General features: G+C 44.4%; 1 protein-coding gene across 1 annotated transcript in view; it reads right to left on the reverse strand.

Moving 5' to 3' along the window:
- SETX (senataxin) overlaps window positions 1-18386 on the reverse strand; it is a 63962-nt gene that overhangs the window by 21957 nt on the left and 23619 nt on the right. Inside the window, 8 exon segments of the mRNA XM_030293936.2 lie at window positions 183-254; window positions 1746-1861; window positions 2056-2157; window positions 6460-6616; window positions 7099-7266; window positions 8299-8531; window positions 10641-10814; window positions 17331-17430. Of these exon segments, the coding sequence (XP_030149796.1) occupies window positions 183-254; window positions 1746-1861; window positions 2056-2157; window positions 6460-6616; window positions 7099-7266; window positions 8299-8531; window positions 10641-10814; window positions 17331-17430 (1122 nt within the window).

The following is an 18386-nucleotide window of genomic DNA, read 5'->3' on the forward strand; positions in this document are numbered from 1 at the left end:
AAAAAAAAAAAAAAGCAAATGTACGTGTAATTGCACCATTTACTTTCATATTCAAAAAAAGTTTTCATAATAAGCAAAGTTTTAAACGTAACTGAGAGAAGTCCATCGGTTGTGTGAAATAATTGATCATAAAAACAGAGAAAGAAAGAAGAAAAAACCTGGAAAATCAGTGAACCACTTACCTCTTTAATTTTAGAAGCTAGTTCCTGCCTCTCTTTTGAAACTTTTGCAATTTTTTCATCTAATTCTTGCCTCTGGAAAAAATGAGAATGCAATCTTTAAGATTAACCTGAGCATTCTAAAATACTCTCCGGTTGGCTGCCTTACCTTGCAGACGACACTGCCCATTCACCCCACCTGCTCTCCCTTTACCAGCAGAGTCCTGACCCCCGTGCTGCGCTGAGCCGGCCCTCGGGACCGGGGCCTCACGGCCGCTCCGTCCCACCCAGCAGCCTGCAGAGACCTTCCCCTGATACGAGTCCTCACACGCAGGCCCCGGGGAGGAGAGGGGCAGCCAGAGCGACGGCAGGCGGCAGCTCTGACAGGACGTCCGGCCGCCCTCGTGACCAGCGCCCGCGCGGCTTCTCCCCGCTCTTCTGGTCTGAGCGGAACGATCCGGCCCTAGCCCAGGACCCCCGAAGCACCCCACCCACGGACCCTAACAGAGGCACGTGCCCAGGTCCTGCCTGTCTGCACTCCGCCTTGACCTCTTGTGTGGCCCCTCAAGGCCACGACGTGTACTTCCTCCGGGACCTGTGCGTAGTCAACGTCTCTGCTTCAATTTCTCTGTGGTATGGCCCCCGGAGCTCCACGCAGTGTTAATCTGACAAATCCTTAACGATGCACAAGATTCTGTTCTGTCTGGTGCGTCCCCTGTGTGCTGTCTCTATCTGCTGGGCAGTGCAACTCCTGGGGCTCTTTCCTCCCCTCATCTCTGGGTGGTTCGCAACCCAGTCATCCCTCTGGCTACAGTGATGGGCACAGAACACAGGCCTGGTGAACCACGGCCCCCATTCCCTTAAAAACAGGGAGGAGATCTGCTTGCACATCCAGGGACCAACCGGACGCCTTCCGTGGCATTGATGCATGGATAGCGGGAGAGCGGCCCCCTCTCTTCCTATGGGTTTTCTAAGCCGGGGCGGTGGTGCCCAGAGATGCTGGCACTTACCTTCCCAAGAGAAGAAAGGTCTGACACACAGAAAACCAAATCGAGGGGAAGGTGGAGAAATGCCATCACCTGAGCCCCTGGACCCAGCCTCGCTGAACTTACTCCCAGAGTTCCTAGGCATGTTGAGTCAGTGAATTCCCCTTTTTGTCTAATTTGGATTTCTTTAACTTGCAACTGAAAGATACCTAATCCATTCACTACAGCTTTAATATACGGCAGGCGACGGCAAACTACAGCCTGTGGGCCAAATTCAACTCACCATCTGTTTTTGTAAATAAAGTTTTATTGGAATATAGTCACATCCATTTGTTTGTGAATTCTCTATCACTGCTTTTGGGCTACAACAGCAGAGTTGAGTAGTTGACACAGAGACCATATGGCCTGCAAAGTCTAAATTATGTACGACCTTTACTTTCCAGAAGAAGTTCATTAATCCCTGATATAAGGCATACCGCTTTTGTATACATCTTCATACAGATTCAGCTATTCCGCGATAAACAAATGATATCAAATACTCCATGCTAACTTACGTACCTATCAGCTATTAGAAAACATCAATCAAGAAACGTTGAGATACCTGTGTTTCCTTTCCACCTCGGCATAAAGCACGCTGGCGGGAAAGTTCATCTAGCTGATGATCCAGAAATTCCTTTCTTCTATGCATCTCCTGAACATGAGAAGGTAAGTCTTTTTCTAAAAAAAAAAAAAAAAAAAAGAAGCTAATTCTGACAAATATATACACATATGCGTACACAATGAGGAAAAAAACTAGTTCTCGAAGCTACTCTATTTCAAATGTCTCCAAATTACCTTTAATGACCAAGATATTACCTATCATATAAAAGGAAATAGAAGTAACATTAGTATGTGCCTCAATTAGTACTTACTCATTCTGTGGTTAACTTGGCTGTCCAAACTAAATCTTAGGACCTCATTATTAATAGACTTTTCTGGACCCAGACGTACTAAATTTATATCTCCACAGTTTCCTGTTGATAAAAAAAACCGTACTTAGAGAATAATAACAACACTGCCAGTCTCTGTTCATACCATCTCATAATATCTATTTCTAGGCAAGCATACTAACAATCAGGGAAGGGAGCTAAGATTAATCATCAGTCAACTAGATGCCTGAAAGTACACTACAGGATTCATACACATTAGATACGCTTCACAACCACTCTCAAAGCGAGTACTTACCATTTCTACATTTCTACCCAATAAAAGCTTCGGAGGTTGCATAAGCAGTACGTTACAAACTTGAGATTCAATTTTACCAGCATTTCTCAAGCTGTGTTCTGTCCATTCCACAGTAAAATACATTTGGGGGAAGGTGAGTTAAAATAAGATTTCTTAACCTCAGGATATTTCAGATGGACAAAGACTTTCAGATGTTAACACATATTTGAACTTCCAAGACAGAATCATATTTTACTATCAGATCCTTCTCGGTCGGCAGAATACTCAGAACGATGTTGCTGAAACTCTCCTCCACATCACAACATCACACTGCTAACTCCAGAATCTAAGGGATACAAAGATGCTGGAAATTCTGTGGAGTAGGTAATTCCAAAAGCTGTAAGCATCATTTAAACGGCTTGTTATTAACCACACTTTCATTTTAGGTTACCGTAGTTTATATATTATTATTTCATCTAAACATCACCCGCTCCATCATTGGGCTAAATTATAGCGATCACCAGAGTTTATTAGCACTTATCTGAATGTGACACATCACGTACTTATTTGTTTATTGTTAATCTCCTGCCTGTGAACAAGGTTTTGTTTTGGTCACTGGCTCCAACAGTGGCCAGCAGGTTAAGTACAGGAAGTATAGGTTGAATGAATGAAGGACTTATTAAACAGTTATCTACAACATATTTTTGTTCCCAGTTCAGCTCATCCTTCTAAACGTGAAGCCCTCTTCTCTGGCTAACATTTGCTTGAAGGTTTCAAAACTGCCAATTTTCTTGTTTCCATGAGAAAGGTGGATGGAATTACCTGGAAACTCACCCATGATAAACATCTAGAAATGCTCCATAAACTAAAACTATAACAGACGTCCTTTAAACTGCAGGGTGAGCTCATAGAGATGGGAGAGAAATTCCTAGAGGCCAGAAACAAAGAGAAGGCTCAAAACCAGAGCTACAAGACCCCAAGCTGCTGTGGCTTCCCTGAGGGACAGGATACGTTGGGGCTGGCACCGTCTGGGTGCTCAGAATTTTTTACTTTACGTTCAATAAAATACAGAGATTTATGGGGCGCCTGGGTGGCTCAGTCGGTTTAGGCATCCGACTTCAGCTCAGGTCACTGTCTCACAGTCCGTGGGTTCAAGCCCCGCGTTGGGCTCTGTGCTGACAGCTCAGAGCCTGAAGCCTGCTTCGGATGCTCTGTCTTCCCCTCCCTGCCCCTCCCTCCCTTCTCTGCCCCTCCTCTGCTCATGCTCTGTCTCTCTGTCTCAAAAATAAATAAACATTAAAAAAAAATAGAGATTTCAAAATCTTTAAATTTTTTTTAATTTTTTTTTTTTTATTTATTTTTGAGACAGTGAGAGAGCATGAGCAGAGGAGGGGCAGAGAGAGAGGGAGACACAGAATCTGAAGCGGGCTCCAGGCTCTGGGCTGTCAGCACAGAGTCCGACGTGGGGCTCGAACTCACGGACTGTGAGATCATGACCTGAGCTGAAGTCGGACGCCCAACCAACCGAGCCACCCAGGCGCCCCTAAAAATCTTTAGTTCTACCGAGAGTTTGCCAAATGTCTACGTTGGCAAAACTACCATTCCAGTGAAGGTACAGAAATTTTATCACGGAGGCTTGAATTTTAAAGCCCGCTAGAAAGGAAAAGGGCCTGGAAGAGATGGGAGGAAGAAGAAGTGAATGGGCTTAGCTGGGAAAAACTAAATTCTTTCCCAGGACTTTCCAACCATAGGCCCGCCCATGTCACGTGTGGACTCAGAGACTAAATACATAAAACAGGAAATGACAAAGGTGACCCAATCAAAATACAGTGGCAATTTTTTTAATTTGACTACAATGAGCAACTTTTTGCCAATATATTTTAAAACACCTAAGAGGAAGTGTAAATTTTTCATGGATATTAGCCACTTTCTGAGGAAGTGGCTAACATGAATTAGCCAAATTCAGTAAAATTACAGAAACCCTGGGGCACCTGGGTGGCTCAGTCGGTTAAGCGTCTGACTCGGCTCGGGTCATGATCTCACGGTCTGTGAGTTCGAGCCCCGAGTCGGACTCTGGGCTGACAGCTCAGAGCCTGGAGCCTGCTTTGGATTCTGTGTCTCCCTCTCTCTCTGCCCCTCCTCGCTCACACTCTGGTTTCTCTCTCAAAAATAAACAAACATTAAAAATATACATATATATAGAAACCCTAAATAGACATGTAACAGTTAAGGACGTTTAGACAACATATTGAAACTTACCCTTCTGTCAAAAAAAAAAAAAAAAAAGACAATAAACACTACAAACAAATCAATCTTCAAGGAATAATCTCTTTCGTATATAAAACATTCCAAAGAATAAACACAAAAATTCTCCCCAATTCCATTTTTAAGGTCAGTGTAACTAAAACCAAAGATATGACAAAGAAAAATCGCAGGCCAGCCTCATTTAGGAGTACTAATTTTATTTTTTTTTTCTTTCTTTTTTTTTTTTTTTAATTTTTTTTTTTTTCAACGTTTATTTATTTTTGGGACAGAGAGAGACAGAGCATGAACGGGGGAGGGGCAGAGAGAGAGAGGGAGACACAGAACCGGAAACAGGCTCCGGGCTCTGAGCCATCAGCCCAGAGCCCGACGCGGGGCTCGAACTCACGGACCGCGAGATCGTGACCTGGCTGAAGTCGGACGCTTAACCGACTGCCCCACCCAGGCGCCCCAGGAGTACTAATTTTAAAATCCTAAATAAAACATTAGCAATCTAGCAACATGTTAAAAAAATAATAATACGTGACCAAGTTGGCCTTACTCTAGGAACCCAAGACATTTTAACGTTAGATAAACACTGTAATTTGCCACAACAGACTAAAGAAAAGTTTCATTATCATTTCAACAGATGCAACTAGAAAAATGCATGCAATGAACCCCAATAGCCCTTCACAAGAAAAAGGAATGAAAAAGGAAACTGCTTTAACCCGATAAAGGGTGAAGACTAAAACCCAGAAACCGACACCATACTGAACGGCAAAGGTGTCCCAGGCCTTTCTTTAAGGAGGCTCGGGGCGGCTGGAAGGAGTAACAGGAGCGGAACATGAAGGCAATGGGAAAGAACACGGTTCTCTCCTGTGGCCAGAAGACGTTTTCTAAGAAAGCTCAAACCGCACCCTGGCTGCTGGCTGGCCTCGCCTGGCCCCGGCCCTGGTGCCCTGTCCACACAGGCCCGAGTGCCACCCCCACGTGGCTGGTCAGGGAAGGGACAGGCGTGTTAAAACCACACCACTGCATGTGCGTGGGAGCTGCTCCTGGGCGTGTCAACCGCTACAACCACTTTTGGGAAGAATCTGGTACTATCTACAAAACTGAAGATGCACAAATCCTTCGACCCAACATATTCACTGCACGGTGTTCCTACGCTTAGAGCAGCGCTTTTATAAACCCTTGACCTTGACCGATCCTATGAAGTATGTTTGATCTCGAGACCCAGTACAACCCACGCACCTGCCCAACGAAACAGGTTTCACAAACCAGTACTTCCCCTCGCTGCTAGATCACACTGGAAATAGGACAGTAAACAAATCCCCAAACCGCACCTTGGCCGAGCTAACTTCGGTCTAGCTCTACTGCATGGCAATGTTCTCTCGCCTCTGGTCATTTTTATGGAGAGTAACTTCAGGAGCTCCCCACAGGCCCCCAACCCTTTCCCACGGCTAACTCCTGATTGCTCTGCAGGTTTCATCTCAGACGGCACGTCCCCCAGAAGTCTTCCCTAACCGCCCCCCCACCCCGAGACTAAACCAAGGGCCGCTCTAAGATGTTTGCCAAGTATCCACGTTTTACCGCTTACAGAACACACGGCTTTGTTTCTAACTGCCCGCCGATCCACTTCCTCGTTACTGTCTCTTGGAAGGCCTCCCTGTTGAAACCTCAGCACTGAGCACAGTGCCTTGGCACAGAGTAAGTAAGTGCTCAACAAAATGTGCTCAATGAATCAATGAGCACGTATGGGCCACAGCCCCAAGCAGAAGTTATTACCAGAAGTGGCTCGCGTTCAAAACGGCCCACACTAAACAATGAAAACAAAACCAAAACCAAATGAAACGCCCATAGAAGGATCATACCCAAAGGATTCTTCTTGTCTTTACACTTCTCTTTAAATTCGAGGATGATTTTTTTCATAAGTTCATCAACAGCCGCGTTGGAAGGCGCACACACAAGGACACGGTTTTGTTTGATTTTGGCATTGGAGTTTTCATCTGAACGCCCCTTCCTCTGGTTCTACAATTGGACACACACACGCCGAAAAGACAGACAACAAGAAATACTAATGAGCTTGGGCACAGAATTTTCCAGTTTTTCTCTACTTCCACGCATATTCCAAAGTTCTCTTCGTAAACAGTTAAAAATACATAACAGCACCTACATCTTACACAGACATTAACATTGCCTCTAAACGTAACACTTTATCATAGCTTCTCTGAGCCTCTCCTCACTATCCGCTTATGTTACTGTGTATTCAATCCAACCCAAGTGTAGCCCAGGAATGCATTCCACACAGTTTCTCTGCATTAGACGTGACCCACAATAAAGCCAGAAGGCCACCATCCCAGCCCTTCAGATTAGTGTCACACAGGACAGGTCGCTGAAAAGACCCACAAAAGTGCAGGGAAAAGACCCCTGGCAGTTATTTGCACGTGTCAGTTAATTCAAGGGCAATGACGCGCTCGGCTAACAGCAATGGCGGCCCTCACATACTCTACCTCTGTCAGCAGGCGGTACAGGAGGCCAACGATAGTTTTTGATTTTCCTGTTCCAGGTGGTCCATGAATCAAACAGATCTTGGCAACTGACGGGGAGTGTTTGACCATGGCGTATGCAGTTTCTATCGCTTTCTTTTGGTCTTCGTTGAAATCTTTCAAGTAGGCGATCTACGCAAAAGACAGGAGTGGGAATGAGTTGCTCTTCCTGGAGTGGCACGGGAGAGGAAGACAAACCTCCACTGGAATGTCTTCCAACCTTTATCAGACAGAAGCTTCGGTTATGATCGACCAAGACCCCAAAGTCACCTTTAATCTAAAGAACCACTTTCACTACCATAAAGGAAGTTACTCAGCAGTGTCTACAGGCTTCAGCCCATCTACAAATAGTGCACCAGTATTTTTATTCGTGATTCTTACAAAGATGATCGCAATAAACTGTTCTACACTTTCCTTCTATTTATTCTTTGGTCCTTCCCATTTTAGTTCATTCTTTCCTTAGTAAAAAAACATTCCCAGACTTTCCTAACCCAAGCGGTACAGTGAAAGAGCATGGATTTGGGGTCAGATCTAAGTCTCAAAGCCAGTTTCGCTCACAGGCTAGGTCTCCAAAGCTCTAAGCTCCCTGAGCCTCCACCTGGGCCATCCGTGACATCCGGGGTCCCCTGGAGGGTGATCAGGGAATGCACACTGCACAGGAAGGCCCCAGCACACAGCAGCGGCCCTAACGCCGCCACCTTTCCCTGGCCTTTGTCCGCGTTGATTTCCTGGAACCAACATACAGCTCTCACGGGGAGAAAATCCGCGTTGATGCCAAGTGGCAACTCCATCTGTGTACCTGCAACAACACCCGCCAACTCCCCATCATTCACGTGCCAAATCAGCTCTATTAATCTGCTCCTACTTCTCAACTGCAATCAGCTGACGAGCATTTAAGTAGGATGCTCATGTAACGTTTGAATGCTGGTCTTTGGGCACAGCTTCGTTTCTTTATTGTACTACGCCTTTTTCCTCGAGGTGAGCTGAGTAACACAGCACATACTTTGCCGTATTAAAGACAATTAAGCACGAAACAGTGTCACTGTGCATGCACAGCGGGACGTCTTTGTCACAACAACAGGAATATACAGCAGACAAAAACGCGAAGCTCTGACACTGACATGCAATTCTCTGACTTTCTGTTCTTATTAAACCATCACTCACGATTCTCTCAGACGTCGTAGTCAGTAAATCTTTCGTACAGAAGTCCATGGGGTTTGGGTTCAGAACAGCTCTGGCTAGTTGGTTCCGTCCACTCAACAAAGACATGGCTTTCAACTTCCTTTGTGTAGTTACCAGAGAACTGATTACAGTGCATTTCACGAGTTCATTTAAACTGAGTGGCAAATTATCTTGAGTCTGGATGGAAAGGGAACACTCAGATTTCCCATTACGCACTATTATCAAGAAGGAGAAAAAGCAGTTTCAGTTGTCAGTGAATAATGCCGGGCAGCTACAAAGAATGGTGCATTCAGAATGATGTATTTTATAACCTATGTTTTTTGTACGATAGAGTATTCAAGTTATTCACTCACAAGTTTACCGACAGCCTCCTGAGACTCAGGCAGTGTTCCTGTGCTCAAGAGGCTTATTTTCTAGAAGAGGGACACAGATAACCAAACAAACACATCAGGCAGTGACAAGCACTATGAAGGAAGCAGAGAAAGGGGATGAACAGTGACTGACGGGGGATGTCAGGGAGGGGACACTGTAGACAGGAGAGTCGGGAGGGTCTTCCTGATAAGACGGTATGTGAGCAGCAACTTGAAAGAAAGGAGCACGCCGCGCAGCTGGGCGCACTCAGACGGTTCCGCCAGTTCCCCCTACCTGGGGAGAGGGAGTCAGTGGCAAAGAATCAGCAGCTGTGAGGCCCAAGAAGCAGAGCTACGCCTGGAGTATCTCAGGCACGGGGAGAAGCCTAGCGCCCTGGGAGGAGAAGCAGGGAGACGCGTGCCGCCAGAGTCACAGAGTAAAACGGGGCTCCGTTTTACACGGCTCCGCAGATCACAACACTGGCTCTGAACCCTGTTCCGAGTCAGGAGCAAAGCCACAGGGCGGTTCTGTGCTGGCGAGCGAGGTGCTCAAACTTACACGTTAGAAGCATCGCTCTTACTGCAGGATGACGAATACACTGCCACGGGAAAAGCACAGAAACAAAAAGGCCGCTCCGGTGGCCGCTGCGGTCATCTAGGTTAAAGCTAGCGGTCGTGTGGACCAGGATGCAGCAGCAGAGGTGGGGCGTGGATTTTAAATACTTGCAAAGGGAGAGTCAACAGGATTTGCTGACGGAGTGCATGGAGGGTGTGAGAGAAAGAAAGGATCCAGGATGACTGAGGTTTCGGGCCTGAGCAACTAAAAAAAAAAAAAAAAAAAGGCATCCCACTTACTGAGATGGAAAAACAGAGGAGTAGAGGTCAGGCAGAAAATGGAGCGTTTCTTTGGATCTTTTTGTCTAACAGCTCTGCACACAGAGAGGTCACATAGTTGGGACGCTCGAGGAGTCTGGAGGGAGACGATCTTAGAAATATAAATTTGGCTAATGTCACTACTTGTGAGAGTCAAAAGCACAGATTAAGCCACGTCCCCCTGCCGCCGCTCCCCTAAATGCATCTACAGGAACGACTGAGCCGGACCACAGTGAGGACATAAATGCGGCATGCCCAGCACAGGTGCAGCAGGACGCTGAACTCTGAGGAGTTTTTAAGATTTGATGGAAGAAGGTGAATGAAGGAATGATGAAATCGTGTTCTCTTCACATAATTGAGACTAACAAAGCGGCAACGTTAAAAAGGCCGCTTGCCAGGCGATCTAGAACGCGGACGACCCTGCAGTCAAACAAACGCAGGTTTCTGTTCTGGGCCTACCATTTAATACTGAGAATGACCTGAGAGAAGTTACGTGACATCCCTGAGCCCTGATGTCCTGACAGGTGGGAAGACAGAGTTCTGCTTTGCAAGGCCTTGGGGAAGACGCTGAACGTGTGCAGGAAGGACAAGGCACGGGGTCCAGCACGCAGTAGGTCCTTGCTAGATCAACCTGACATTACTCCTGTTCTGCTCCTCCCACGAGAAAAGTCCCTATGACACAAGGGATGCGAGCGACGGAAACAGCAAACTCTTCAAGTCGCCTTGCAACGACTTACATGTTTGGTCTTCTCATTGACAATTAGCCACAAAACCAAGGCTGGAATGTGATTTAAGATATAGAAGACAGATGGTCTGCACATTGTTTAATAATAATCGCAATGACAGATGAAGGAATGTACCAGAAAGAGAGGACGTTACAAAAGAAAGCTTTTAAATCATAAGTCTAGAGCAGTTAAGTGCTGGGCCTTTCCCAGATGAATCTAGAAAAACTAAAAAAAAACTCCGAATGACAAATAATCAAGCTAGCAAATGCATGTCTGGTACATGCGTAACAAACGTGGCCAGTAGAGTACGTCTCAGAGGGAAATTAAAACATGAACTTGTGACAGATTTCTCTTTACTGTCTCATTATTTACTTACTGACTGAAGTGCGGCGAAATTTATGAACATAACCGCAGTGATATTCGTGGAGATCCGGCATGCGATTTCTCTCTGTGTTCTTCTTCTCTCCATTTTGTTTTTCAAGAACCAAAAACACCAAATCATTTTCCTTTGGATGCAGCTGTTTAGTTAGTTCACATTCCTCAAGATGAACTATCAAAGAAGAAGAAGTCGGCATTTACTCTAACAGAATTATTTTACATAAGATTAACTTAAAGGGTGTTAAACCCTTGTACTAAGTTCTAGCAAGTTACAGCACCAGTAAACTGTAACATACTTTAAAATAATAGGTCTAAGCCAGTCAACATGTTCAAATAGTGATTATACAGGGTTATGTTTCTTAACAATGGCTAAAAAGCCAAAATAAATAAAATTGTAATATTCCAAAGCAGTTAATAGCTTTCCTTTCCTTGTAGTTTTCGTTTTTAACCAAGAAATTTTCTCTTTTGTTCCTCGTTTTCAAAATCCTAGGAGAAACTCTAAAAAACAGATCCAAGGATATGTAAGAGTTTTGAGCCTACTGCTGGCATTTCAAACAAGGGGGAAAGGACAGTTGTAAACTATCTGGGGCTGGGAAAACAGAGCAAGCACTAGAATAAAGAAGTTCAGTACCAACCGCCAGATCCAGCAATAATATACTGAACTAAAATACAAGGCACTGGGATCCAGTAGGCTGAACCACTGAAGCAAAACAAGATTTTAATATGTGTGAGATAAGAAATACCTGTTTGAAAGCATCAGAGACCAAATACGACAGTGAACAGTTACTGTGCTGAGAGATCCAGAAGAATCTGGAAACCCACTGGAGTCAGCCCTGTACTTCCCCTAGAAACATTTGAACTATTCTTGGAGTGGCAGCCAACGGGCCAGGCCGTACCTGGGACGGCCTTGGTGGACTAAAAAGACAAGAACTGGCGTCCAGGGCCTGCACAGAATAGGGACCCTGAGAGACTAAGGACCACACCCAAGGATGAAGCAGAACCAAACCCGTCTTGACCTGGGCTGCGGCCCGGCTTCCAAACACCTGGATGCTTCAGAAAAGCACAATCCCTTAAAACTGGATTAAGATGATCCCGTAACGTAGGTGCCTCCAGAAGCCTGGTAGAGGCAAAAGGAAATCCTCTCTGGAAGAAGGCAGTATCATCCCAGGCCTCCAATTATTTTTATAAATAACTTTCCCGAGATAATGACACACACCAGAGATAAGCAAAGCCCAAGGAAAGAAGAAATATACAAACTGGTAGAATCAGTAAGCAAAAAAGGACTGTCCTGGGGGCTACAGATTAAATTTCACACAGTTTAGAACGCAAGCAAGGGGTGCCTGGGTGTCGCAGTTGGTTAAGCATCCACTCTAGATTTCGGCTCAGGTCATGCTCTCACGGTCCCTTGAGTCTGAGCACCGCACAGGGCTCTGTGCTGACGGCACAGAGCCTGCTTGGGTTTCTGTCTCCCTCTCTCTCTGCACCTTCCCGCTTGCACTCTCTCTCAAAGTAAATAAATAAAGTTAAAAAAAACACAATTAAAAATACATGACAACAAGAGCATACAAAGTGGCATGGGGATACATTAGAGTCTTGTAAAGGTTTTGCCTTATCAATGGAGACACTGAAAATATCTATTAAAACTGTCGACTCTGATAAATCAAAGGTACATGTTGTAAGTTTTGCCTAACTATTCTAAAACAGCAAAAGAAGTATAAATTGAGGTATACTTTCCAAAGTAACAGGAAGAAAAAATGAAAAGAAATGTTAAAATGGGAAAAAAGTAAAAGTATTTAACCAAAACAAAAAGTAATAAACTTAATATATAATTAGGTCCATTTACTTCTATTTCATTTCATGGTGTGTTTGTTTTTTTTTTTAATTCACCTCTGATTTAATGGTTCAAAGTCTCCAATGTGTGTCAAAAGTATAATCTCCTTCTATCAGTTTTTTCTTTAAATATATTTTCAGATACATATGTGTTGTGAACTGTCGTATCTTCGGTTGAACAAAACTCATCATGAAAGATTCCCTTTTCGTATAATGCTTTTTTGTCTTACAGTCTATTCAGTCTGATATTAACAGAGCTAAACAAGTCTTCTTTTAGTTGAATTTGCAGGAGTATCCTTCTCCAATCTTTTTTTCAACCTTTTCTTCTGTTTACCTGTGTTACTTGTTCATACATACAGTGCATTATCATGTCGCATTATATTATCCTTTTCTTTGAGAGAGAGAGAGCACGTGTGTGCGCACGCACCAGCAGGGGAGGAGCAGAGGGAGAGGGAGCGAGGGAATCTTCAGCAGGCTCTCCACACCCAGCGCAGAGCCCGATGATGCGGAGCTCGATCTCAACGACCATGGGATCATGACCTGAGCTGAAATCAAGAGTCAGACAGACGCTCAACCGACTGAGCCAGCCAAATGCTCCTCATGTTATATTAGTGCCGAGATACTATTTTCTTGTACAAGATGCTAAGGCTAACTCAGGCAACTGCAAGTTCAGAGACGGGATAAAAGAACAGAGATGATACTGGTCCTATCAGATAGCAGGCCAACTCTCAAAGACTTGTAGGGTCCTATCTAAAGGGCTTGAATTACAATGGTTAGAAACACAAGTATACTTAAATTCATGTATTTATGAAATTTTTTAAAAAGCACAATGGTCAACACCAGTGCTTGTAGTGAATTAACTCATTATTTTGAAAACTGATCAAGAGTCAATAACTTTTCTACCTTTCTTTATGAAGTATACCACAGAGTAACCAAATAATGGAGAGAAATTTGTCTTTACATAACTATTGCAGGGGAGCCTGGGTGGCTCAGCTATGCTGACGGCTCGGAGCCCGGAGCCTGCTTCGGATTCTGTATCTCCCTCTCTCTCTGCCCTTCTCCTGCTTGCGCTCTGTCTCTCTCCCTCTCTCAAAAAATAAACATTAAAAAAAAAAAAAATTAAAAAAGAACTATTCCAGCTAATAAATGAAGAAATGATCAAATAAAAACAACAGCATTCTGTACCTTTAATAAATTCATCTAGGCAATACGCATCAACAGCTGTAAATATTACGGAAAGAAATCAGAGATTCATGCACCTCCTGAAAAAGGAACATGCCACCACCTATGAAACAGTTTTGCCAAAAATAATAAATCAAACTCGAATCTGATTGTGCCTGTAGATACAACTATCGACTTACAGGGAATACAAATGGCAAACGTGCTTAACCAACACCATAATCGACAAGACAGTAACAGACAGTAATTCTAAAGGATCCACAACGCAACTTCTTCAACAAATAAATTACAAAGTGGAACAAAAGGGAGAAAATCATAGTTAATACATTTCAACCGGTGTCCAAGTGTGGCCCCAGTATGGATCTTATTTCAAGCTGACTGAAAAAATCTGTTATGTGAGGAAACTGGAAATTTGAACACTGACTAGCTACCCGATATTAAAGAATTACTGTTACTGTTTTAAGCAATAAAATGTTACTTTATTATAAATTTTTAGGTCTGTATCTTTTACAGATATTCCCTGAATTTAGTTACAAATGACCCCTCCCTGCAAAATAATCAAAGCAAAGACAAATCTACAAAATCTCTCCATAAACTATAAAAACATTACTGAAAATAAGCCAAATAATTTATACGGGAACACAAAAGGACAAGAACAGCTAAAGCACTCCTAAGGCAAAACAAGGTAGAAGGACCTGTTCACCGGGCATTATGGGATCATTACAGGGGCACCTGGGGGGCTCAGTCAGTTAAGTGTCTGACTCTTGATTTCCGCTCAGGTCACGATTTCACAGTTCCCGATATCGAGCCCCGTGTCAGGCTCGGCGCTCACAGCACAGAGCCTGCCTGGGATCTCTGCCTCCCCATCTCTCTGCCCCTCCCCTGCTTGCACAGGTTCTCTCAAAATAAATAAAGTTAAAAAAAATTTATTATAAAGCTGGACTGAGTAATCAGACAATGTGATATGGGCAACAGGTTAGGAAGATGATCCGATGAAGAAGAAATGAATCCAGAAAAAAACCCATGAGTTAAACGGACACTAGATTTATGGCTAATACGGTGCTGCAGGGCATGAAGAGGGTGGTCCTTTCAAATAAGGAACACTGGGATAACCACATCTCCATTCGGAAAAACAAACAATATATGGCCCTTATGTTCTCATTCATGCATGAAAATAAATTCCAGGTTGATAAAACAATGAGCCATCTAGAAAAGGGGTTGCAAACTTTTTCTTTCCAAGCCACACCTAAGTGTCTGTTGCATATTCACCATCTTCGATTCAAAGACTTTTAAAATGCAAAAGTTACTCCAGAGCAGTACAAAAACAGGATATGGGGTAGATCTGCAAGCTGCAATTTGGTGACACCTGTTCTAGATGTTAAGATAACATGTTTATGCCCTATAGCAGGGAAAGGTTTCTTAAATGAGGCACAGAACACTAACTTAAAAAAAAAAAAAAAGATGCATTTGCTACGTTAAAAATAAATTCTAGGGGCGCCTGGGTGGCTTGTTTAGAAGAGCATGTGGCTCTTGATCTTGGAGTCGTGAGTTCAAGCCCCACGGTGGGTGTAAAGATTACATACATCCAGACGTACATAAAAGAAACTCTCGAGAAGAATAAACTATGACTTTCAAAGACATCTGTGGAGTCAAAACACAAGCCAAATTGAGAGAATGGCGTGGATCCAAATTACGTAATGAACTCCTACAAATCAATAAGAAAAAGATAACAGAAAATTAACAGGAAACTTGAATAGGCACTTCCCAAAACAGATGATTGAAGCAGCTGCTAAATATATAAAAAGGTGCTCAACCTCTCACTGGTAACAAGGAGAGGGCAAAATAAAACCACACAAGGCCGTCAATCGAAACGCGGCACGATGGCTAAAAGTAAACGACAATCAGTACAAACGTACTGGCAAAGACCTACTCTCCCACACTCTTGGTGGGGGGGGGGGGGGGGGCCAGTGCCGTACAACAGGCTGGGTACTACCTATGCAACCTGAACACACACATACCGAGACGCCGCAACCCACTTCTGGATATGGGACTCAACAAAAATGCCCTCACAGAAACACAGAGGAAACATCACAGTGACACAGCTCATAAGATGCGGTCTAAGAGTTAACGTGGCATGCCCGAGGCTGCTATCCTTAGGTCTGCTTACCAGAGTGGCCCTTGGCACCTGTGACCCCAGGTTCTGGGACTGTCATTTGCTGACGAAATGTCAGCCTAAACTGCACCTAAACTGTTTGCAAAAAGAATACGGTTTATGCCAAACACCTGCTTTCCTTCTGGAAGTCACGAATTTAGGCTAGGCAGAGGGTATTTGGGGCGCTGAGTCTCTAACAAGCTTCCCTAGTAAGGGGAGCGCCTGGGTGGCTCAGTCGGTTCAGCAACTAACTTTGGCTCAGGTCACGATCTCACGGTTTAAGAGTTTGAGGGGTGCCTGGGTGGCTTCTTCCGTTAAGTGCCTGACTTTGGCTCAGGTCATGATCTCGTGGTCGGTGAGTTCGAGCCCCGCATCAGGCTCTGTGCCGGCAGTTCAGAGCCGGGAGCCTGCTTCAGATTCCGTGTCTCCCTCTCTCTCTGCCCCTCCCCCACTGTGCACTCTCCCTCTCCCTCAAAAATAAACATTAAAAATTTCTTTTCACTAAAAACCAAAACAAAACAGCTTCCCTAGTAGGTAACATTTCACATGCCATGTGTTGTTACGATTCATTGCTGGGAAAGTTAAATAGACCCTGTGTGACTCTACCGGGAGAGGACTCTCAGAGGCTTGATCCTGGCGTCGTCCACACTTCACCCCACGTGCTCCCCTTTGCTGAGTCTGCTCTGTAGACTCTCACCATCAGAGTCACAGCCACGAGCATGGGTGTATGTTAATTCCTGTGGGTCATGCTAGCGAATCACTGAACCTGGGGACGGTCTTGGGGACCTGACACACAGGCTAAAACTACTGAAAAAAATGTCTAACAGTAAAATCATAATTAAAAAAAAAAGCAAAAAACCCAAACACCCCAAACTTATAAGAAGAAAACAACATCCCTAACAGAAAGAAGGACAAGGGGCATGAAAAGACACTTATCCCCACACCCCCTTGAAGAATACAAATGATCAGAAAAGATTTGGGACAAACCCTATAAACTCAAATGAGATACATTTTTCATACATAAAACTGGGGAAAAGAAGTTTAAACTCGCAACATGAGGGAGATGTCTATCTTTACACTTCATGGTAGGAGTCAAAATGATGCTCCTTTCACTAGGCAAAGGCAAATACGGACCAAAAGTCTTAACACGTGCAACTGTTCTGACCTGGCATAGAGATTTACTCTGAGTGCTTGTAATGCTGAGCAACTATAAACAACACACCTGTTGTTTACAACACCCCCCCCTCCCCGCCCCAACGTTGTCAAGCCCCCTTCACTCACCCTCTCTTCCATGTCCGGCTTCCACCTTGGCCTGTGCTTAGTTACAGAATGGTTAAAACCGCGAACTTTATATTCATAACTGTCCCAGTAACTAACCTCGTTAACGAAGCCTTTAAACATGCTTGGAAGAAGTTACGAATTCAGCTTAGGAAACCTAGGTCTCAAATTTTTCAAATGACAATGAGGTTTCCCCAAATAGAAAGCTCCAATTATTATATATTCCAAGTTACAGAAGAAAGAACTTACCCGCAAACTCCCAGTACTTTTTATAATCAGCAGGAAATTTCCGTACATGCAACTGATAGAACTTCTCTTTGTTTGGAGAGCTGATCCACTCCTGTGCCACCTATACACAACAAAAAAGCGCATGAAGAAAGCAAAAACATTCCGGAAAGCCAATGCTAAACAGCAAAATTTCCCCCAAACCAGCAACAGTGAAATGTGGAACCTAAAATCCCAAGCGACAGAAACATGAAAAATCAACGTGTGGCTTCTGGTTTCCAGTTCGGCACGCGAGGAACTCGGAAGTCACCACTTCATCCTATCAACAAAAAGCAAGCTGAGAAATCGACAACCCTTCACGTCATCACAAATGACGGGAGCACAAACCTTAACGCCAGGAGAGGAAACCCTGAACTGGAACCGACAAGCCGCTCAGGGGCTCAGTGTGGACAACTCAGTGACGAGGACTCTAGGGGCACCCGGCCATAAGGGGCACCCCGCGCTTCGCGGAGTTTTACCTCTAGGAGGCCTTCCAGGCCCTCGCAGTGAGCACTGGAGAACATCCCTCATGCTCCCAGCATAGGGAGGAAGAAAGACACCACTTTGAAATATACTAGAACGTTCTGATCTTGCAAAGGCTCGATCTTGCAGAAACTCTTTTATTACCAGAGTTGAACTACTGAAGGGAAGAGAAGTAACCAACTGCCAGCCCCTCCTGGCCCTCCTGTCCCACCTGAGGACGTGCAGGGAACGGAGAAGCATGTGTGTGCTTCACAGTCCACAGGCAGAAGCAGGCTCACGGGACGATCCCCCCTCCTCAACTTACCGCCACATTACTCAAGGGCCCACTTACTGCTGGCTGTTCCCTTCACCTAGCACATCATGTCCACCCTACAACAAAAATTGTAAGGTGTACTCACAGGCCACAGTCTGAAGAGACTGAATAAGCACCAGAACCAGAGGCAGATGTGGCCGGAAAGCGGGAATGACCAGACAAGGAATTAAAACAAAACAAAACAAAACGAAAACCCCATAATTACTATGCTAAGAGTTTAATGGGAAAAGCAGAGCATGCAAATT

This window comes from Lynx canadensis, chromosome D4 (genome assembly GCF_007474595.2).
Source record: "Lynx canadensis isolate LIC74 chromosome D4, mLynCan4.pri.v2, whole genome shotgun sequence".
Taxonomy (NCBI): domain Eukaryota; kingdom Metazoa; phylum Chordata; class Mammalia; order Carnivora; family Felidae; genus Lynx; species Lynx canadensis.